Genomic DNA, 17425 nt, shown 5'->3' with positions numbered 1-17425 from the left:
TTATAATCCTGTTTCAAGTTACGCAAGGGCTTCAACAATTATTCTTAAAGACTAACTTGTACTCTAGCAAATAGCACCACCAGATTTCTGATGAGATCATACTATTACTTCCTGTAAGGGCACTATTATTTTTTCACCATTCTTAAAACATTCTTGCATGTTTGCTATTAAACAAGAATTGCACTTAAAGCAGGGATTTTCAGTGAACTATCCAAGATCTTTGTTCTGAATGGTTATAGTGATGTTAATATTATTAACATCATTATCATGATGTTAATACAGTGATGTTAATAGTATGAGTAATTCAAATAAATTGTTCCAATGTCTATTAACTTTGGCTCCCCTCCTCAAAAACTCTCAATCTTCTAATCTAGATCAGTATACACTACATGGTTAAACCTACAGTTGCTGTTAGCCTCATAGGCCCCTTTCCCAGAGCACTATCATGCTGAATACCAGTAGCAGGACAAAACTTCTGGGCACTCAATTTTTAACACAGGAAAATGTTTACAACAGCAGAATATCTTATTTACAAGCTTTTACTACATAGTAGATTAACAATAACTTGTGGCATATTCTAAAAATAAAGTTAATTTATTTTAACAAGGGTTTTTTTGTTTGTTTGTTTTCTGGGAAAGAGAGAAGAAACAATGTAACTGTTATATTACTGGCAACTCCTGAGTACTCCAGTTGCCCAAAATCGCAAAATACATTTTAGGTGCAGGTTCCTCTATAGAGTTCAATTCACGTTCACTTGCTTCTCTTGCTTTTGCATGGTACTAAAAAAATACATTACGGCATTATAGACTCACCCACAGTAGAATTATATCACAAAATGTTAATAGTTGATTCTTCTTTGGAGAAAATAAAGGAGGAAGAGGTTTGAATCTATTTAGAAGATACTCTCAACAGCTAAAGCAACAGGCTCCACATCCCACAATCCCTCCTTACTCCACTGCCAACCCCTATTTAGCAGATAGCAGTCTGAGCAACAGCTCAGATACATACACATAACATCACATCATACCATCATTCTCCTTCCTTCTCCTCCTATGCTACCTTCCTTCTTTTCCTACCATATTCCTTACGGCTGTTTTCATCTCTTGAAAAGATAGTTTTGCAGATGTATCTTTGGGTGGACTGAGTCCCCGCTTTGACTGATGTTCTTGCTAATAATAGCAATTTCCTGGTGGACTGCAATGGTATGTTTCTACTAGTACCAAAAAAGGGATACCTAAAAGCACCTACCCAAAGAGGAAAAATGGTAGGTGCAGCCATTTCTGGATAACTCTGCTTTTCAGTGCCTTCTTCAGCTCTGTGGTAGCAATATTTACATATATAAAGAATAACAAAAACCTCACTGATCATCTGTAAGCATGTCATATTATAGCAAGAAACGTAAAAGATGAAATGATTAGAAAGGATCTCCTTTCAAATTCTAAGCCTGCCTGTGTAATACTATCTCAGCCAGAAACAGAGGGGAAAAAAAGTTACTGGATTAAGAAAGCAGTTTTAAAAGGCATCGACTTGAAGGTAGGACATTCAATTGAAGAGAAAGAAAATAATGCTGGAAAAATTGAGAAAAAATATGCAAGACAAAGGTAAACACAAAGAAAAGAACCCAAAACCACCTCTAAAAGCTAAGAAATGAAGTGAGCTCTGAATTCTGAGGAGCATAACGGATTACAGAGTGTTTATTACATAGGTGGCACACACCTCTTCAAAATATTCTGGCATATGAAAATGCTGCAGCTGCGCATCAACTAGAATCAACTTTAAACAAAAATAGAGGAAAGTCTACCTCTACATCTAGGGAAACAAAACAATTCAAATTTTGGAGGGGAATATCAAATAAAATAATCTCAACAGCAGAATACTCCCCCAACTACAAGACACAAACGGTTTCCCAATCCCAGTTCAGACACTTAAACAGAGGATATATTGCATGTTATTTCCTTTTTTTTTTCTCCCAGGTACTTGGATAAGGAAATGAACTATGAGACTGGCAAGCTGCTGTCTTCAGTTTCTAAAGATTAAGTCTATGCTTCCTAAGGGTCATACTGAACAGTATTGCTATATTCCATAGAATGTACTCTTATTTTTCACGTAAGACTTAAGTTCTGTCAAAGAAGACCTAATTTTTCAAGCAGATGTCCTTTTCTTTGTGTACATATCATTTGTACATGTGTTGAAGAAATGTACATTATTTTAAGCATTCTGCTGTTTTCAGATACAGCAGTAGTATTCATGATCTTCAGCTAGCTCTTGTCAAACTTGACAGGGCATTAATAAAACAATGCATGAACTCTGTCTACATATATATGCCGTAAGTGCACTGTAGAAAGAGGAAAAAAAGAAAAAAACCTCAAACTTCAAATCCAAAACAAGTATTCTACTGGGACTTGAAAAAAGACAACAAAAAAAGATTGACAAAAACAAACAAACAAAAAATCTAATTAACTTATGATCATAAGTCTATAAATCTCTGAAACAATTTGCTGCTACCTATAAAACAGAAGTAAAAGGGAAGGGCAGTAGAAAAAAACCAAACATTTACTCCAGAATATACCAAATGGAAGAAGGATAAAAGGTAAGATTTTCAATTAAAAGGTAAATTGTTATTTTGCTTAGGGTTTAGAAGGTTTTAATACACAGACTAAGGAGAGAAGCAAATACTATGGTAATATGGTCTAATGTCCTTTAAATACGGGATTCCTAGAAGCCATTTTAAAGCATGTGTTTTAAAATTATATGTAATCACATCTTAGGCTTTCAGCAACCGTGAATCCACCATACGACTAAGCTGTGGCGTATTTAATTATCCTTGCTACTGTAAGGGTCCAAAAATCTCAAGTGATATAGCCCCTCTACCTTACTCTGACGTCTTCCAGCAGTATCAGATGTCATCATCAAGTGTTTAACTTGTAACATGGATTTACAGATACAGAACACATTTCAGAAACCCACTGAAACACTGAAAAGAAAGTATCTGTGTGACTTAGATTTTTATTATTTGCAGAAAAGGGGAAGGGGTGAACCACTCCACATTTAATTCTGCTTATCGCAGAATTAAACGTATCGCAGTATCCTTGCTACCGGGTTTGATGATTGCAGAATGAGTCAGGTGTGAACTTCCAACGCCTAAAATGCCGAGCCTTTAAAATATTTAGTAACTTAGGACTAGTTTGTAACAACCAGAAATAACTGTTAATGACTCCAGCTGCAAGTTAGATAAATAAAAAGATGATAGCTGTCAAGGAAGAAAATGTATTTGGTTGACAGCGTCATGGTTTAACCCCAGCCACCAACTAAGCCCCACACAGCCGCTCGCTCACTCCCCCCGGGTGGGATGGGGAAGAGAATCAGAAGGGTGAAAGCGAGAAAACTCGTGGGTTGAGATAAAGACAGTTTAATAGGGAAAGCAAAAGCCGCGCACGCAAGCAAAGCAAATCAAGGAATTCATTCACCACTTCCCATCGGCAGGCAGGTGTTCAGCCACCTCCAGGAAAGCAGGGCTCCATCACGCATAATGGTTACTTGGGAAGACAAACGCCATCACTCCAAACATCCTCCCCCCTTCCTTCTTCTTCCCCCAGCTTTATATGCTGAGCATGACGTCATATGGTATGGAATATCCCTTTGGTCAGTGGGGGTCAGCTGTCCCAGCTGTGTCCCCTCCCAACTTCTTGTGCACCCCCAGTCTACTCAGTGGTGCGATGGTGTGAGAAGCAGAAGAGGCCTTGACTCTGTGTAAGCACTGCTTAGCAGTAACTAAAACATCCCTGTGTTATCAACACTGTTTCCAGCACAAATCCAAAACATAGCCCCATACCAGCTGCTGTGAAGAAAATTAAATCTATCCCAGCCAAAACCAGCACAGAAAGCAACACAAGTACCAGCCAGAGGACTATTATCACGTGTCTCCTAAGAACTTGAAGTCTACTTACCTATTCTACAGAGCACGTCCTACAGCTGCTGACATATTACATTTTGGTTAGTACTAACTTACAGTACTGGTACAGAACTTAAACAGCCTATTTATAAAGTATTTAGAAGTGACGCAAAACAGTTTTCCTGGGAATAGGTGTTAACACTACCAATAATGAGTATGTAAAAAGAAACTTTCAAACAAAAATAGGTTGGATTTCCAGAATGCTCAGCATTAGTCTTAACTTTGCTCTACTCGTGTCAATAGGAAAAAAAAATCCACAGTATATCTTATTTTAATACTCTCTGCTCCCAAAGTTAAATCTGAACCAGTGTTCTCTCCTAAGACACCTTATGTATCTTCTAAATCTAGCTATTGCAGTTAACAAACAGGATCCAGTTTTCTTTGCTTCTTGCATAGAAAGATATTACACTGGTTTTGAAGGAAACACTACTGCTAGGATTTATTTTTTGTATTACTGAAACACTGAATACTTTTTTGTAGTGTTTAATATTACTTACTTTTGCATTATTTACGAGTTTGACGTTGAAATCTCTCTTTAAATCACACTGTGCCTAGCAGTATAGCATTGAATAGAAACAGGTCACCTTACCGCTGGAAAACTTGCATTTTTGGTATAGTGCCTCACTACCTACCATGGACACATTTACTTTAGAACCGAATGCATAGTCAAAAGCAAGAAATAAAATTCTCCTAGTTACTGAGATAATCCCGAATATTAATTTTCTCTGAAATATTAGAACAGGTTCAACAAACCAAAAGAATAACCTATAGACATTATTTAGCTTTTTTGATGTAAACAGAAATATGTGACAGCACCCTTGGAAAGCAACTGATGTGCAATTCCATGATTTATAACCAAATCAATTGCTTACCAATTTGTGTGATTTGCCAATCGTATTTCAGTCATTGAAAACAAGAAATACTTCCCTACTAAAGCTGTGCAAGTAATTTTAAAAAATTGTATACATACTGATTTAAGAAGAAAAGAAAATGACAATACAGATTTCTATCAAAAAACCTACATTTTCTTCTCATAGAATTTGTTACTGTAACAAAATAGATCACAGGTTTTTATGTTAATTTTTCTTAACCTTTCAAGCCTTTTGAATCAAAAGAAAATTAAGCCAACCTACATAAGATAAAAGTTCCCATGGCTATGCTGGTGCTTAGTAAAATATTCCACAATACAGGGGAAGGAGATTAAAAATATCAGTAGGTCCTCACTCCCAAGGCAGTCTTAGGTCAGCCACAGAAAATAAGATGCTCTCAGAATTTCTTCAGAATTTAATCATCACTAAGAAGTGTTTCTGAACTTTTCTGCTAAAGCAATTCAAAAGAACACACACAGAACAGAGATGCAAAATGGTCTTTAACAGTCTGCCTGCATATACTAGAACTCATAGATTTTACAGGGCAGCAAAATGAAAGCAAGTCTCTCACTAGTTTCATAACTAGCCTTCAAGATCCTATAGGCTATCATCTGCAAATTTCAGACTGTCATGGCAATTATCAGCTATAAGGAACAGAGAGATTCACAGGTACCATTAATTCAAAGATGCTGCAGTAGGCATGTAATGTAAAGATAGGCTTCCCAAACTCACAACTCACTATGCAAGAGCAAGTAAATGGATAAGCATACAATGGAACATGTTTGTTGGTGTGACTAAGCCACCAAACCCTTTTAATCATAGTTTATACTAACACCACTTTTTATTCAGCAAAACTGCAACTTCGTTCAACCTTTTGCCAACACAGCATTGACAGAAAGGTATGACACCATCTTTGATACTACAAAAATTTACAAGCATGTACACTTAGCCTAGAAAAACTCCTCCCATGTTATATGGGGAGGAACACAGACAGGAAACTGGGAGGAACAAGAGTAGAGAGGAGAACTTTTTCTGCCTTCTAGATGCAAAGTTTAAGATTTTAGAGATACTGGTCAAGAAGCCAGAATCCCAAGTAAGGATTCAGTGTCATTCTCTCTGTTGAAATAACAACATCTTTTTATCTGGTCATTAACTGATTCTGTATCATGTCTCTATTTGGGAGCTCAGACCTCTAGTTGAGCACTGGAGGAATTTTTGTAAGTGGGCATAAGCTTAACGAACAAGGGCTCCAAACAAGTGTTTATTCATTTTCAAAAATGAGGTAGAACAATGTTTATACAATTTTTTATTTTAACATAAATTAAATTCCTAAGCTATTCCAGAATTAATAGTTTTATTTGAAAAAATAAAAGATGTGTTATTTCAAAACTGCAAATTGTGCAGAAGAAATTAATCCCAGGTCATACAGTTCCTCTACAGCTATTTTTCCTCCTCATCTTGGATCTGTTTCTACTTGCAACATTTTTCTGGCTTATTAAAGGTTTATAATTGAGACAGAGATAAAAATGTCTATTACAAAGAGCAACAATTATTAACTGCTGTGAAAATAAACTGGCTTGTGGGTAACTTATGGAAAGCAACAGATGTCCAAGTAGGGGATGCTGAAACAACGAACATGAGAGGTTTTGTTGCTCACTTTGCTTCTCCACCCCAAAGAATATAATCAACTCCAAGCATTTCTCAAGTAATATCTAACTGCACAGAGGAATTCGTCCTGGAAAAAAGAGATATATGAAATAACTATAAACTGCAGAGGCATATTTTAAAATGTTAAGCCAAAGTCTCAGCATTCTAAACTTTTTTTTTTGCACAATTTTACATTAATGAAGACCCTCCACGTTAATTATGCTCCTCGATACCATTTCGGTTGCCAGTGCTTCTCAATCCCTTCCTCTTTTCCCCGAAAGTTCTTGTAAGAGGTAAAACCGTTTAACATTGCAGGAATCCAACATCCTGCAATCAGCTAACAGATTCAGCTAACAGACAGCCTTCAAGCATAGATGGAAAAGTAAATTAAAGTGAGAGATGAAACATTGATTCAGTAAGTTCTCTTGAAAGTATGAAAAACCTTTACTTTAGAAATACCGAGCAGTCCCTATCATCCATTGCTTCATTTGCTTAGAATTGCAATGACAAACAATACCAGTATTTGCTTAAAAGAAAGACATTTCCTGTGGACCAAGTAAACCACTAACAGGTAAGCAAAAGAGAAACCTGAGAGCCAAAAGGGAAAGAGCAGCTCATTCTATTGGTTTCTTTTCTTAAACATGAACTACTTTTAATTAAAGAAGCATCAATTTACACAACTGACAGTAACAGAAGTACAGCTGTACTGACTTTAGGTACAGTACTGGATTGGTTACCATGGGAAAGGAAGGTTGTACGGTAGTCAAATACACAAATAGGCTCTGCCATTTTGTCTGCACCAAGTTCTGAACATTTACAGAGAATTAGATATTGTAGTTTAGATATCTTGATGGATAAAGCTTGCTTGCATTGCCTATTGATAACCGATTTATTTTTTGCGACAGTACCGGTGCTAACAAAATAGAAGTTGAGATTCTCCAAGAAACAAATAATTCTTGCACAGTAATTCCAAATTAGTGTTTCCTCAAAAACACCACATGCTTTGAGTTAGGTACCCAGTTCCCAAACTCCACACGTTTAACAGGAACTCTCTTGTCCTGCTCAGCTCCTTATAAAAACTGCTGAGCTGAAGGCTAAGTGAAGGTAAGCACACGCTCCCAAGCGTTCATGCGGTCAAAAAGAGAAAAGTGGAAGCCAATATGCTTTCATATATTCTGGACTAAAACTACTGCAGAAGACTATTAGACTAATTACCAGCTGTATACCAAAATTAACAAGGATTAATTCAGTCCTTCAGATAGCCATGAAAAAAAAAGAAAAATCACATATGATATGTCACAAATGACATATCCTAACACAACAGTTTGGAAATAAACTTGTACCTGACAGTGCTTCACTTGGATGCCTTTACCATGATTTCATCATTGATAAAACAATTTTCTTACACTCTGTAACTCCAGTCCCTTAGGAGAAGCTTGGCCTGAATCCTACAAAGACTCAAAACTATTCCATCAAAACAGACAGCAAGCAGATACTCTCATACTCCATCAAGGAACAAACATTCACCACCAACATTTTTGAACACACAACATTGGTAGGATATATGTGGGCAGCTGAAGCATCCAAACTTGACCTATATCAATACAATAGCATTTAGATGGTGTTTGCAAAAATAAAAAATTCCATAACCTGATTCATTCACATAGTCGCACCTAGATAGATCCTGGTATGTTCTGGATCAAGGCCACCAAAACATAAAAACAAATGTAAAATTCTCCTTTTTCACTAGAAAAATCTGGATCCTCATATCCCTCAGTCCACAAAGATGTGAAAAAACTCTCACACACTGAGAGTGTTAGAAGAACCTCCTCAACTACTTTTGTCTAAATAGTACGGTATGAGAAAGAGACATGGAGTGTCCTGAAACATCCAAGTCTTGTCAGACGCTAGAAAAGAAAATGCAGTAAATCCTTGGTAGGACCAGACAGCTTGCTTTTTAAAATCCCAACTCTAAGAGCTCAACAGCTGAACAAAAGTTGTAGTTACTCCAATTCCACTGGAAAACGTCATCTCACTTGAAATACCAGATTCAGCACCCAGAGCCTGTAGGAACCCAAAATTTTTTGGCCTCAAGTGCCTAAATTGTACTGTCAAAATAAACACCACATGTTGCTGCTCCCATTAAACAGAAAAATTCAGCCTCCAACACATCCTGGTGCAAAGCAACGCAAGAACAAAAATCTGGGAGCGAGACCTTGCCAAATCTATCACATCCTTGTTCACAAACATCAACGTTTGATTGCACAGAAAAAAGTACTGAGGCACACTTAGATGACTAGGGAAATCTGCACCTTCTTAAATCCTGGCCCTGTAGACCTTGGAAAGGTTAAGCCTCATTTTCTTACTTAGATTTTCAAAGTGTTTTGTTTTTTTTTTTTTAAACTGGACAGTTTTCCTGTACTTTTTTTTGTCCCATGGTTCGAACAATTCTGCAAAGGTAGAGGGGAGCAGCTGGAGAGAACAACTAAAGAATATGTCACAGAGTACGGAAAACGTAACACTAAGGTGGCGATATCTGGACCACGCGGTAGCCTCACCTCCTGGATTCGCCTGCGGGCCCGCTGCAGCACCTCCTCGTACCCCTTCTGTCGCAGCTCACTCAGGCTCTCATAATACTCTTCGGGGTCGTCAGTCTCAGTGAAAAGTACCTGCGAAAGGATCTTCCAGCCGCAGGTGTCCAAGCAGTGGACCAAGTAAACTTGCAGTTTGTAGCAGAGAGCGTCCATCTCCTGCTCGGATAGCTCCGGGGCTCCGAACAGCACCGTCCACATGCCCGAGGGCTCCTCGGGGAAGGCAGGCAGGTAGGGCTCCAGCTCCGAGTTCACCGAGCACAGCTGCTGGTGCACAGCCCGCAAGTCTTGGAAGGAGAAGAGGCCAGCCCAGCTGCACTCCTCCCCCGCGGGCTCCGCGTCGGGAGCGGCCGGCTCGGCTGCCTGCAGCGGCGAGGGCGGCAGCGACAGCGCAGCGGCCGCCTCCTCCTTCCCAAGCTCCAGCACTTCTATCTCTTCGGCGGCACCTGCCGCCTCCGGGCCCCGCTGCGGCCTCCGGCCCGGGCTGCTCTTGGCGCGCAGTGGGCTCTTCGGCAGCGCCTCGGCCGCCGCGCCCCGTTCGGAGCCCCGCGGCAGGCCGGAGTCCGTGCCCCAGGCCGGGCCCCTGCGCACCGTGGGGCTGCCGGCCTTGGGGGCGGCTCTGGCCTCGGGGCCGGCGGGGCCGCCGCGGCGGAGCTCGCGGGAGCCGCTGCGCTGGCGCTGCGCCGTGCGGTTGTGGCAGGTGATGGCGAACTTGCCCTCGATCTCGTTCCAGGCCACGATGAAGACGAACTTGTGCTTCTCCCGCTCCTGGAAGGCGTGAGGCCTCACGGCCACCCAGTCGGCCTCCAGCGTTTCCTCCAGGGCGAAGGCGGACATGGCGCTGCGCGGCTTCCCACACACGCACCCCCCCTACCCTCCCCGCTCCCGTCCCGTCCGCCGCCCTCGCCTGCCCCGCCGCGCGCCGGCCGGCAACGGCTCCCCGCAGCCCCGCGCGCCGCCTCACTGCCCACCATCAGCCATCTTAGCGGCGGGGGGACGGGAAAGGCGCTGAGGGGAGAGGATGCGCGGGATCCCCACCGGAGCGGCGAGGGAGGTGGGGGGTGGGGAGGGAGGACAGAGAGGAATCACCTCCTCTCTGCTCAGAGCCCGCCGCCGAGGAATCCCGCCGCCGCCGCCGCCTCTGGTCATCGACCCGCCGCCGCGGCGGACAATGCCCGGTGCCCCCGCACAGGTACTGCACGCGCGTCACGTGGGGCAGGATCTGTTTACAAGCGGCGGTGGCGCTGCGGCAACTCAGCGCCGGCCCCGCCCCGCGGCCTCCCGAAGCCCCGCCCCCCGCCCCGCGGAACGCCTTTCCCATTGGCTGTCGCCCTGGTTTCCCCAGCGGAGGAAGATAGCCGGAGCCTCACGCTCCGCCTCGCTCCTTCCCCGTCGGCCACGCTCGCGGTCTCCCGCCCTCCCTCCTCGCGCTCCCGTGGTGGGCGGGGGAGGGCGATACCCCGCCCCTTCCCTCGGACGCACAACGCGGCCGTTCAGGCGCCGCGCGCTGCATGCTGGGAAGGGCACGTGCCGGGCCGCGGCCGTTAGGGGGTGGGGCGGGGCCGAGTGGTTGCGCGGGAGGGAAGCGGAGCGGAGCTGGGCCGGGGGAAGCGGTCCGCTCAGGGCGAAACCTGCCACCGCCGCCGTGCCTGCACCGGGGCTGGGGTGGCAGCGGCCCCTGCTCCGGGCGGCTTCTGAGGCAGCGCTGGCGGTGCTTGCCGCGGCTCTGGCCTTGCTGTTAACTCCCTGTCAGCCCGGTGAGGGACACTGGCCTCTGCCGTCCTGCGCTGCAGCTCCTCTGCCCACGCTCCACTAGCCTGCAGCTAGTGGTGCTTTCCAGGGCCTCTGCCCCCAAGCTGGCAGAAGGTTTTTAAGTATGGAGGTCCATCCAGGCAACATCCTACCACAAGGAAATGATATCTGCAGAGGATTTGTTTCTGCTTTTTCTGTAAGGTGGCTTTCTGCATGGTTACAGGAAAGGATGTGGTGCTTCAGCAGCTTTTTTCAGTTGTATGATGTAATTCTGACTAGAGATTGAACCAAAATACTTCAAAGATCCATTATCAAGAGCGCCTGATGGTGCGCCATGCAGCAGAAGTTTGCACTTGTGGTTAGGCTTCAACAGTGCAGCATCTGTGACGAGACGTGGAGACAGGGGCATGCTCTGAAATAGCTGTTTTGGGCAATTGTGTACTTTTATAACTGAAATTAACTGCAGTGAGACACGGCATTTTATGCTTGTGTTGGCCAAGTCCTACTTAAGAATTGGCAATGCCTGCAGTGCTCTCTGAGGTTTCCACGTGTATTGCAGAACATGTAGGATACCGAAAGCCAGCACAGAGAACTCTCATAAGCATGTCTGAAAGGAATGATTAATCACCCGCAATTCCAAGACTAAGGGCCAGTTTCCTGGTGCCCTTTGTGATAGTCCATTTATCCTCTTGTAAAATGAAAAAAAATATTTCTTACTATAACAATCCCAAAATAATTGCATCAAAGATAATATCAGTAGACAATATGCATTGGCCCATTTGTGATACTGTTGTCCTGCTCCAAATTAGAGGAAGCACTGGGGAAATAAAACATTCTCAGCTGATTTTGCCAGAGAAGCAAGAGTGAGTCACAGCTTTTTTCTAAAGTTACTGTATTGACTAGCATCCTGTCCTTGGAGGCTAAAGTGTTTGAGGAAGGCTTCTGGCTAGCCAAACATTCTCTGGTCATTAACAAAGCAACATCGTACATGCACGAGAATCAAGGTTACATCTTGAATTCCCAAAGTCACAGCTGTTAGAAAAAAGGAGGAAATTATGGCTCAGCAGGCAGAGGAAGGACCATATCTGCGTTCTAAACCTAAGGGTGATGTGTGCTGTACATCTCAGAGAGCAGCATTCTTTTCTGTTACTGTAAATTTAGGCACCAGATCAAAGCACCTGTGAAATGATCTGGAAGATTTGATTAAAGCCCATGTGAAGTGACCAAGCAAGCAAGCAAAGAATACGTTGGTGGAGGAAATACAGTCTCTTTCTGTTAAGTATTCAGAAACAAATTTTCAGTACATGAATGTAAGCAGCAATCCAATTTTGTCTTTACCAATGCATGAAAGAAAAATTAGAACAATGAAGATGCAACAGTATATGTATATCTGTATCTCCAGGCTTAAGAGCATTAAATATGGATTCAAAATTTCTTATCAGCCAAAGGATCAGAGTCTTAGCATTTCAGGTACGTTACTGTAGAGTGTGAGGTCTTTGAAGCAGTATTAGCCTGGCTGTTCTCTGATAGCAGAGGGGCAAGCCGGTATGATTTAAAGCAGATACAGGGTAAATGTAACATTTGGGAGCTGGCTGAAAACTAGGCTGAAAATCACTCAGCTACAGTCAAGTTTCTGATAGGCCTCTTTTCATGCAGCAGAAAAGCTGTGCCATCAGCTCTCAAGAGCTATTATATTTTGCCAAAATTGTACCCTTGCAGAAAAACCTGGAAGGAAATAGTAATTTTTCAAAATTACATTATCAAGGAGCACTGAGTAGCCTTCATAGTAACTTATGTATTGGGGGACATGCATAACTTGTCATTCATAAAAATATAAAGGGCAGGCTTTTCAGGTGTTGGTGAATTGTTCTTAAGGGTGGTTAAAGGAAATACATCACTGATTTCTAGTGAATAAACCGGCAAAAAATTAAAATTATGTTCTTAAAGGCCTGAATTGCCTTCGTGGTGGGGTGTGCTCTTCATCACTAAGCAGGTTAGGTAGCACCCAATCAGCCTGGCCTGCAGTTGATTCCCACACTTTAAAAAGGTGCCAACGTTGTGGCAACTGAAAGAACTACTGGGGAGTATCTCTGAAGAAAACCCAAGCTGTCTGGAGAGAAGGGAACTGCTGCCACGCTGCTGCCAAGGACACGGCACTTCAGCACATGAGGATCCCATCGCTATCATGGAAACTGCACATATGAGAGGCCTAGTAACCTCACCAACAGGGGCTGTTGGAAGTAGCAGTTACTCAGCCAACAAGCTGGATTATTACGTTTTATGAAGCCAAAGCTTTTTGAGAGCCACAAGCGTCCTGTCGCTAGTGAGCCGAAATGTAAGGTTAAGAATTCAATTGAAGTCTTTTTTTTTTTTGTAAGAACTAGGTCAAGCGCCAGAACTTTTAAGGCAGGGAGTCATGCTATCCCTTTGAGTCATTGCTATCCCTGGGCAGTCTCCAAGCAGTGATATTTAATAAGATCTTGAATTATAGTAAGTCAGTGAAGGGTAGGTTTGCAAACTTCAAGGAGTTACTCTGTGCTTTTTCTGCCTTGCTGTATCATTTCCCTGAGCCTGTATCTGCTGGTTCTCAGACACTATCTCAGTTCAGGTCAGTATTGGGAGAACAAGGAAACTACAGAATCCAAATTCAGCACAAAAGGTAGCCTGCCTAGGCAGATGCGTACATAATAAACGCTGAACCGGGCTGGTGATGGGATGAAACCCTATGGAATTGCACATATGTATTTACTTGCACACGTGTGGGGTGCATTAGTAATTGCCGGGCGTAAGAGGTTGGGTCCTCTGTGTATGGAATTACCTAAGCTGCAAAGTGATCTTACCCAGTGCTGCCTAAATTGTCTTCTGCTGCATGCTGATGTTGTGAACAAGAACAGAAATACTCTTATAAGTGTTAGTACAAACATTCCAGCAACGAGTGTGTGACTCCTACAGCATGCTGCAGGCTGAACTGAAATTATACCCTTCTGGATCTGAATCTTTGAACACCTTGGATAAACTATCTTTAGTACAAAGCAGTTTTGAGAAAACCAGGTCTCATCTGGGAAGCCTGATTTAAAGTTGGATCAATTCCAAACGACTGCTGTTACAAGATGATTTCTGTCCAAATACAAGACTATTGTAGTCTCAGCTGCCCCATTCCTTACAGTAGTTGAGAAGAAGGGGGTAGGATATTCAATAGCATGCTTCAAAGTACTGTAGCATTGGGAGTATTTTCAGGTGTCCTGAAATTGCTATTAGGTATTGTGCTTAACACAGCTATGCTGGACAAGCATTTTTAATAGGTTTCCGTTGATAGTATGATTCAAATTTTAATGTGGGCAAGCCAAATAGCAACGTCTGTTTGTTGTTAGTGCGAGCCTTTTTTCTGGCAAAAGTTTTAAGAGTGTTTTTGAGAGTATGTCTGTGTGAAATGAGACAAGAAGCTGGCTGCATGAAAGCACTGTTGACTTTGTGATGGCTTAGTAGCAATGAAACATCCATCCAAAAGCATACTTTCTAGTAATAGTTGTATCTGCACTTGAAATTCTGGAAGTGCCTACCTTTAACAGCTTTGATATAAGAGATTTGGGATAGTTTCCAAGAACAAGGAATTGCATGGTACAGCAGAACCAGTGTAGCTGCAGTGTATGTGATAGCCCATCCATTTTATGGAGGAAAACTGTATACTTTGGATATTTATGCTGGCTCTAAACTGAAGAATTTTCTGCAACTAAATATTATTGCAGTTGTATAACATGTGGAGTTATTACTGTGTGGTAAGCTTTACAAATGTGTGATAAACTGAGTATGTCATGTATTTGCTTGCTTACTGCTGAGAGGATGCAGTAGTTTAAATATAAATCAATCTTTCCTTGAAAGGAATCATTCATAAAAGTTAATCTGCTCCCTTTTAGCCAAACAAGTACACTGGCAAAGTTAGTTTGCCTGTTTAAGTGAAAGGCAGAATGAACTTACTGGAGTAAAAATTATGTTGGTAATACTCAAGAATCCCTCTTCGAAAGCTCAGATGATACAAACCTAAGTTTCCAATTTAAACTTGCCATTGTAGTGGGGAAATTTTAAGTTTAACTAATACGCATTTTACTAAATTGCATGAAAGTTGTCAGTAGTTTCTGTGGTAGATAAAAACCATTTTGCAACAAGAGAGACAATTGAAGCAGTCCTGTCTTGCAGGCTGGATGAGTTGGGAGTGATGGTGCTTGCAGCTCTCTTTAGTGGTTTACAAAGCAATTCGTCAACTTGTTTGTTTACAGAAACCATATTCTTATGTGCTCCACCCAAGCACATGGGGATACGGAAAATGATCCTGATGACGGAACAATTTGTAGCTTTGAGAAATATAAAGTTTTTTAAAAGGACTTGATTTTTCTCTTAAGTGCAAAAATTCAAGAAATACTTCTAACATTAAAAAAAACCATTTTTGTCATGCTTAATATCTCATAATTTGTAAACAAAGATAATTTTATCAAACGGTTACCCAAAAGTCGTATTTTCTTTGAGGACAAGAGTGAAAAACTCCAGTCATAATATTTTGAGATTGCTCAAAATATTGACCTATGAAGAAAATGCCTACTTGGCTCTGAATACAGTGTACTGAGCTGTGCAGCAATATCAAGACTGTAGTGGAGCATTGGAAGCTATTATTCAAGGAAAGAGGAAGCAGTATGTTTCGCCACATCCACAATTCAACTCTATCAAGAATGTTTGTAACTAGGTGGGGAAGCCACAAACCACAGAACAAGCATCGCGTTATAACAGACGAAATACCTACATGAATCTAAAAGTTCCTGTGGTAGTGAATACAATCTGCCTTCTGATTAATCAGTGGAACAAGAAAACAGTTTAGATGTTTTTAAGTAGTGTTAGAGGTTCCATCCTCTCTATCTGTGATACACTGATGGAGAGATTGATCGCCTGACAATCCTGGTCTGTCTGCAAGATCACAGCAGGCCTATACTGAAATAATTTGAATGTATGAAAAAGATTTATCTGAAGAAGTTTAGATTGCCTATTGAGTGAAAAGAATGGGTTGAAGACCATTTAGCTTTCAACCATGGTATTGGGTTTATGTGGGTTTTGGGGGGGGGGCTGCAGGGGTGGCATCTGTGAGAAGATGCCAGAAGCTTCCCCCTTGTCCAACAGAGCCAATGCCAGTCAGCTCCAACATGGACCCACCGATGGCCAAGGCTGACCCCTTGGTGGTAGCGCCTCTGGGATAACGTATTTAAGAAGGGGAAAAAAACTGCTGGGCAACAGCAGCTGGAAGAGAGAGGAGTAAGAATATGTGGGAGAAACAACTCTGACAAAGGTCAGTGAAGAAGGAAGGGGAGGAGGTGCTCCAGGTGCCAGAGCAGAGATTCCCCTGCAGCCGGTGATGAAGACCATGGTGAGGCAGGCTGTCCCCCTGCAGCTCATGGAGGTCCATGGTGGAGCAGACATCCACCTGCAGCCCGTGGATGACCCCATCCTGGAGCAGGTGGATGTGCCCTGAAGGAAGCTGTGACCCCATGGAGAGCCCATGCTGGAGCAGGCTGCTGGCAGGACCTGCGGCCCTGTGGAGAGGAGCAGGTTTGCTGGCAGGACTTGTGACTCCCTGGGGGACCCACACTGGAGCAGCCCATTCCTGAAGGACTGCACCCCACGGAAAGGACCCACGCTGGAGCAGTTCGTGAAGGACTGCACCCGTGGGAAGGACTCACGCTGGAGAAGTTTGTGGAGGTCTGTCTCCCATGGGTGGGACCCCACGCTGGAGCAGGGGAAGAGTGTGAGGAGGAAGGAGCAGCAGAGACAAAAGTGTGGTGAACTGACTGCAACGCCCATTCCCCGTTCCCCTGCGCCACGCGGGGGGAGGAGGTAAAGAAATCAGGAGTGAAGTTGAGCCCGGGAAGAAGCGAGGGGTGGGAGGAAGGTGTATTTATATTTGTTCTTATTTCTTATTATCCTACTCTGATTTGATTGGCAATAAATGCAGTTAAGTTCCCCAAGTCAAGTTTGTTTTGCCTGTGACAATAATTGCTGTCCTTGTGCTTATCTCAATCCACGAGCCTTTTGTTATATTTTCTTCCCACCTTGTCCAGCTGAGGAGGGGGAGTGGTAGAGTAGCTTGGTGGGCACCTGGCCGCCAAGGTCAACCCACCGCAACCACTTATCTTTCTAGTGTGTGATCCTGGCATCTCCCATAAACATGTAAGCTGTTGTTCCTTTGGTCTGAGGGAGGAAAACTTTGAACGCTGGATGAGTCATTCATATTTCCAGTTCGTTTCCAGGCTGTCTGACCCCTGCAAGATTCTGCAGGGCTTATGTCACTGCATTATACGCTGGCTGAAATGAGCATAACAGACTATTGTAAGCACATCCAATGCTGTCCTTGGGTCACAATTTGGATGGTTAAATTTCTAAATACGTTCTCTAAAAGGCTAAGTAATAGACCTAATTTACTCAATTACGTGCTATTTCTAGCCAATACTCAAGAGGTCTTCGCTCGAATCTGATAAATTTAATCTATTAAGGTAACAAAATTCTGCACTCAGCCAAGAAAGCATCAGGATTTGTTTGTATTGTTTGTGACTTTCAAAGCTGTCTTACCAGACAAG

The 17425-nt window shown here is 42.8% G+C and overlaps 1 protein-coding gene across 5 annotated transcripts in view; it reads right to left on the bottom strand.

Annotated features, from left to right (window-relative positions):
* JMY (junction mediating and regulatory protein, p53 cofactor) overlaps positions 1–10308 on the bottom strand; it is a 73257-nt gene extending 62949 nt beyond the window's left edge. For all 5 annotated transcript variants that reach the window (XR_012670976.1, XR_012670977.1, XR_012670978.1 and 2 more), the window contains exon 1: positions 9027–10308. Coding sequence is in view for 1 of the 5 variants with exons in the window: in XM_075137336.1 (XP_074993437.1) it covers positions 9027–9896 (870 nt within the window). In the remaining 4 variants the exon portion in view is untranslated. The remainder of the gene's footprint in view (positions 1–9026) is intronic.
* Between the last annotated feature and the right edge of the window lie 7117 nt (positions 10309–17425).

The sequence above is a fragment of the Calonectris borealis genome, chromosome Z (genome assembly GCF_964195595.1).
Source record: "Calonectris borealis chromosome Z, bCalBor7.hap1.2, whole genome shotgun sequence".
In the NCBI taxonomy this organism is placed as follows: domain Eukaryota; kingdom Metazoa; phylum Chordata; class Aves; order Procellariiformes; family Procellariidae; genus Calonectris; species Calonectris borealis.
The sequence above is the reverse complement of the archived record's forward strand: the minus strand, read 5'-3'. Positions and strand labels throughout refer to the sequence as shown.